This window comes from Rhyacophila brunnea, unplaced genomic scaffold (genome assembly GCF_057557595.1).
Source record: "Rhyacophila brunnea isolate RB1 unplaced genomic scaffold, BYU_Rbru_1.0 scaffold_14, whole genome shotgun sequence".
In the NCBI taxonomy this organism is placed as follows: Eukaryota; Metazoa; Arthropoda; class Insecta; order Trichoptera; family Rhyacophilidae; genus Rhyacophila; species Rhyacophila brunnea.
This window is the reverse complement of record NW_028232796.1, coordinates 10652334-10658655: the sequence shown is the minus strand read 5'-3', so window position 1 is coordinate 10658655 and position 6322 is coordinate 10652334. Positions and strand designations below refer to the sequence as shown.

At 41.1% G+C, this 6322-nt stretch overlaps 1 protein-coding gene across 1 annotated transcript in view; it reads left to right on the top strand.

Annotated features, from left to right (window-relative positions):
- Nucleotides 1-4186: 4186 nt before the first annotated feature.
- thoc7 (THO complex subunit 7) overlaps nt 4187-6322 on the top strand; it is a 3325-nt gene continuing 1189 nt past the window's right edge. The window contains exons 1-2 of the mRNA XM_085941920.1: nt 4187-4344; nt 4458-4581. Coding sequence (XP_085798046.1) covers nt 4335-4344; nt 4458-4581 — 134 coding nt within the window. The 5' untranslated portion in view covers nt 4187-4334. The remainder of the gene's footprint in view (nt 4345-4457; nt 4582-6322) is intronic.

Here is a 6322-nt window from a genome sequence, read left to right as displayed (position 1 = left end):
TGGACATGACTCAGATCCTCACCGGGAAACGTGCCGAGATTATACAAGCTCGGCGCCAGGTGATTTTGTCCTCAGTGAAGGATACCTTCACTCGGGAGGCACTATCAAGGATTCCTCTGAGCTCTGAGTCCTTCGAACTCACATTATGGCTGGTGTACTCCCAAGGTACGATGTTCTGTGGGAAGGGAGTTCTCCAGGGGAGGTGGGGGCTCCACCAAGGGTCCGTACTCCAAGCGGAGGTGACCGAGTCTGGACGACCAGCAACATTGGGGGCCGCCTAAGAGACTTTCTAGGAGTCGGAGGGTGCTCCCCCTTAAACATTGGTAAAAATGACTGCCGGAGCTCGCATACCTTTTGTGCGGAAACCACCATCGGTAAGTCCTTCTTTACTTTTACGGAAAGAATTTCAAACGCGACAATCAGCAGAGATCACTCTCCAGATCGAGGAGTTAAAGAACTCATGGGTTCTAGAAGAAGCGGGTCCAACCCCCAGATTTCTCTCAATCCTGTTTCTGATCAAGAAACAAGACAGGACCCTAGGCCCTGTTTTCAACCAAAAGCGTTTGAATGCGTTCCAACAGCCAAAGCCATTCAAACTAATTCACCATTACAAAGTTCCAGCCTTCTTACAAAAATTAGACATAATAAGATATAGCTTCTCAACATCGTCGATTCGTTCTACCAGCCTACTGAGGGGAGCTCTTACAATTCACGTGTCTCCCGTTCGTGCTGTCAGCCGCTCCGATTATATTTGCGTCTCTGACCAATTGGGTTGCCGAACGCCTACAAAAGAATGGCTGAGAATTTTCAATTACCTAGACAACTTCTTAGTAGCCAACCAATCCAAGAAACAGTCTCGGTTCAGGTGGAATACAGGATAGCCTTCCTACAGTCTTTATGGTGGACAATAAATATAAAAAGATCCTGTCTGATCCCAAGCCAACAATGAGGGTTCCTGGACATCACGTGGGACACACACAACAATCGGAGGTTCCTGTCGCCGGAGAAGTGTGTAGCACTCCGTCACCATCAGCTGCTAACGCAGGTACAAAAAGGCAGTTGGTCCCTCAGACGGGCACATGTCCAATCCCTACTGAGGCGACTCAACTTCGCATCCTACCTCCACGAGGAAGGTCGCATTGCCGACGGCTACAACGCTCCAGTCATCAATATGGTCGAGGTCCTATCCTCGCCAATTGATGACAATCCCACCACAGGCCCAACAGGACATCATGTGGTGGGTCCAGGCGAAAAGATCCTCAGAGTTGACACAACGCAGGTACAAAAAGGCAGTTGGTCCCTCAGACAGGCACATGTCCAATACCTTCTGGGGCGACTCAACTTCACATCCTACCTCCACGAGGAAGGTTGCATTGCCGACGGCTACAACGCTCCAGTCATCAATATTGTCGAGGTCTCATCCTTGCCAATTGGCGACAATCCCACTGCAGGCCCAACAGGACATTATGTGGTGCCTCCAGACGATAGGATCCTCAGAGTTGACACAACGCAGGTACAAAAAGACAGTTGATTTCTCATACAGGCACATGTTCAATCCCTTCTGGGGCGACTCAACTTCGCATCCTACTTCCACGAGAAAGGTAGCATTGCCGACGGCTACAACGCTCCAGTCATCAATATTGTCGAGGTCCCATCCTGGCCAAAATGCAACAATCTCACCACAGGCCGAGCAGGACATCATGTGGTGGCTCCAGACGATAGGATCCTCAGAGTTGACACACATAATGACATTCAATCACTTCTTGACGACAGACGCAGCCGACACAAGCTGGTGAGCCCAACTGAGTGAACACTGCCTATCAGGTACGTGGAAACATGACCAGTTGGCATGGCATGACAATCCAACAGGAAGGAAATGTTTAGAGTTCTCTCTGCAATTCAATCTCGGGTACAAGCAATCAAAGGATCAGATCTGCTTCTGCAGACAGACAACAATGCCACCCGTTGCATCGCTATGAAGCCGCGTGCCTTACGTTTGGTTTGTGGGCGAGCGAACGCATCCGTCTACAAATCTTCGAGACCATAGACCATTTCGCTAGTGCTCGCCCAAAGTGATCGTACTAGACGCTCAGAATTAAAATATAATTTTCTATTTTTTTACAAAGTATTTTTAAGCGGTCCAAATGCAACCATTAGATAAATATATCCATAATTTAAGTTATTTTAAAGAAACACTAGGTCACTGATATTAAAATATATAATAATATACAAATAAATTATCAAGAACATGTATCAACTTACCTATGAAACGTAATACCATCTTCTTGCTTATCAGTACGGCTACCATATTTTAATACAACACACAGAACCATCTTTTCTACTTAATTAACTAAAAATATTTACCACTGACTTTATGTTTAACACAAAAAATAGCAGTTTTAGCAACACGAGCTCGTAGGTTATCGACGCTATGTGAAGCGTTTCGTCCCGATTTGCCAACGACACTTTTGGAAACTAGCTCACACATATGTAGACCTTTTATCTTGTCGCAGAGATTGTAAGGGTGCCGAATACTTTCTCACTCGCACTCATGCATCGTTTTTGTTCAGGCCTTGTTACAGACAGTGGCGCTCTGTTTCACGACGCCATCAGCCGAGTATGGGACTTCAGACTGGCGTGTATATTTCCACCACCAAACTTACTTCCACGAGTCCTAGCGCACCTGAACTCAGCAAAAGGGAAGTACTTACTAGTGGCACCGAGCTGGAAACAATGCTTTTGGGGAGCGGACTTACGACGATGGGCGATAGTACCTCCATCACTCACCTATATACGACACTAGTAGATACGGATGAACCTAATGGATCATAATAGCCCTCAACCAATGGAATTGGCCAGATACCTACCTAGGCTACTTGCACAACAAAAAGGGTTTGTCGTACAACACCATCCTGGTGAATAAGTCAGCCATAGCCACATTCTGCAAACCGATGATCATTGGAGATATCAGCAGCAACGTGGTAGTACAACACAATATGTTAAAGGGAATTTCAGTACCTAATTCTAAACCCGTCAAATGTGATCCAAGACGAGTGGTAGATCATCTTAGGAAAACAACACCGGTGGAATAAAACATATACGAAACGTCTCGCAGGACAGCTACTCGGCTGCTTCTTGCATCGGGACGAAGGGTTCATGACCTCACACTACTCAGTAATAGTAGACAATGGATTAGTGGATAAAGGTGACCACATAATTATATGGCCAATGTTTGGCGCAAAGACAGATACCGCCAAGCATCGTCAATCGGAATAGAAGCTAAGCACTTCCACGTGTCAGAACATCGACCCAGTATTCTGGTTATGGAAACTCGTCTGCGTGTCAAACCCAAGGAGAGAGGAAAGTGGGAATATTTCGGAATTATTTATATCTTCAAGAGGACCACCAAAACCAGCCACCAGGGCAGTTATAGGGAATTGGATAATGTCAGTACTGTTAAAAGCAGGGGTCCAAGAACCACCAGGCAGTGTCCGATCAGCGGAGGCTTCCTTTAACTGTAAAAATACCCGATAGATGATATCCTAGAGAGAGGTAACTGGCGTAGTGAGTCGACATTTTTCACGACTAGAGAACCATGGACACACCACCATCATAAGGAGAAAGGAACCCATTAACTTTTCTATTCAACCCTATACATTGAACGGCACCATGGTCCATACCTAGTCAATGAATCATTGTCACATACAGGAATTTGGCATACCGAATACCAGGTGATAACAAACAGATATCTCAAGGACTTCAAAGTTGAAAAAGGAGTTTTACCTACCAATAAAACTCTTATTATTCATGTTGACTTTGAAGTCCTTGAGATAGGGTTTGCTCTTCCTTCTTCGCGTGAGTTTAGTACCTACAATAAATTATTAAACTTCATCTACCTATCTATTCAGTATTTTATCAGTATACCCACAAAATCACCCCATCTCTTGTTTATTATTGTATGTTTCATGCCAATTAACCAGTTTTAACAATAATTATAACCAGCAGGAAGTAGGTAGGTAATCTGATTCTATCATTAAAATAATATTATTTTCAATATTAAATCATATACCTACCTATATTATTTTGTAAATTTCTCGACATATTGAAGTTTGTTATGGATATTTTGACGCTATTAAAATTATTATCAATGATTCGAATTTGGTATGGTAACATTTCAACCATAGACAATATTCAAGGAGCGTCAAATCGAGATAATTGTCGGATTGGCTTGGACATAAAAATAAAGGTTATGTTGACATAGTATTGACAATACAATAACTTGTATTCTAATTAACCTTTATCTGACGTACTTTGTGATATAACGATTAATAATTATGACTGAAGGTATTCAAGGGTTTTTTTTTTACAATTTATAAGCATTGCAAATGATCTATCTCCTAACATATCTCTGCCTTTTAGATGGTCGGTATTGTTTTTAATTCTATCAACAATTACAGAAGATGTGATACGACGTCGCCTTCTCATCGACGGAGATGGAACTGGGGATGACCGGCGCTTAAATGTCCTCCTAAAGACCCTCATTAAATGGTGTAATTCTACTACTGACTCCCCAGAAGAAAGGTAATTTGGCACTTGCTCTTGGATTTTTATCATTGGCTTTTCGATGCTTCTTGCTTATACCATTTCTGTCTCTAAATAAATTATGGTAAATGTGCCGCAGATGTCATGAGATTTATAACTTTCTTTTTAGACCAAACCTAATCTTACCTACCCCAACGTAATATAATCTTAGTTTGTGATAATGATGCATCAAAATGTATGAAAATTTCAAATTTTCAATCAACTTATTGGATCGAAAAGCCTATGCCCCGACAGAAAAGGGTATTTATTATAATTGTCTACATGGAATAAACTTTTTCCGCAAAAAGAAAATTATAAAAGCTCATGAAAACATCTGCCGAAATTATTGTAATTGCATTGTAATGTATAATTCACTTTATCAAAAAATATAGCAAGCTCAGAAATTGTAATATGCAACTAAGGAATACTCGATGGTTATTCATCGGGTCAGTGCCTGCTTTAAATATGGGAAAATATTGAATGAAAACATTACCCGACACGTGTCTGTAATACATACCTCAATTGAAAAACACTTTTTTTTATCTATCTGGTATTTGAACCCTGGATCTTTTTCAAGCTTAATTACCAATACAAAACACCGTTGCATAGCTACCGTAGCTTTCCCATTCCTGACAGGAATGCTGATAATTGATTTATCTATTCTTCCAAAGGTGACAAGCTTTTGAGTTTTTACAAGTGAATATGTAAAATAAATTAATTACCAGGGCTTCGGGGAACTAATCCGAAAACCGGAAAAACCATTATTTTTGTCAGAACTTTTGTTGTTTACTTGAACTGAAACGAATACAAATAACAGTACAAAGCTTTTTTTAATACTTTTAGCCAGGGCTTTTTTTTCCATTTAACGCGGTGGAACGGCGTTCCGGCACCTTTTTTCACGGTTTTATTTCAAAATCAATTAAACAAAAAAATATTTGCGCTTAAGTAATTACAATAATAATTCGTTAAAATGATAAAATATGGTACAGGTGGAAGCCATTTTGAATGTTGGCGTGTTAGTGTTAGTGAAGTAACCGTATAGTTTAAATAGCAAACCTGCGTATGTAACTAGCTTCATACGTATGTCTTTGCGTATTATGATTTTGACGTTTATCGCATGGCGGCATCTGCGTATATTGTTATTTACGTTTGTTTAGTCAGTTTGTGTTACGATTACGTGTTGTGCAACTATTTTATATATTATTTAGTGCAACCCCAAGTTTAAATATGAAAAGAATTTCCTGTTACTTCTCAACCACCGGCAGCGGCGCCGATTCCGCAAATAAAAAGCTCAAAACAGTAACAGAAACGATGACAGAAGATATGGAAATATCGGTACATGTAGATGTTCCTGAATCATCTCGAGCTGATCTCGGGGATCAAGGTCGAACTCAAAACGATTGGCCAGACTGCTGGTCATTAGATCAAAATACATACTCGAATACATTCTCGAAAAGACATATTCTGAAAAACTCTTGCGTTTGGTATATGCTCTGAATTCTATTCCCATTTCTTCAAGTGAATGTGAACGGGGGTTTTCGCAAATGAATCTTATTATTACCCCAACAAGAGCTTCGTTAAACACTAAAACAGTTTCGGCACTCTTGTTCATCAAACTCGTGGGACCACCATTGACACTTTTCGATCCTTCAAAATATGTTGATAGGTGGTTACTTAAAGGAAGACATTCGGCCTTAGACTCTAACACTAAGAAAAGGAATCGAGATGATGTATCAGACGA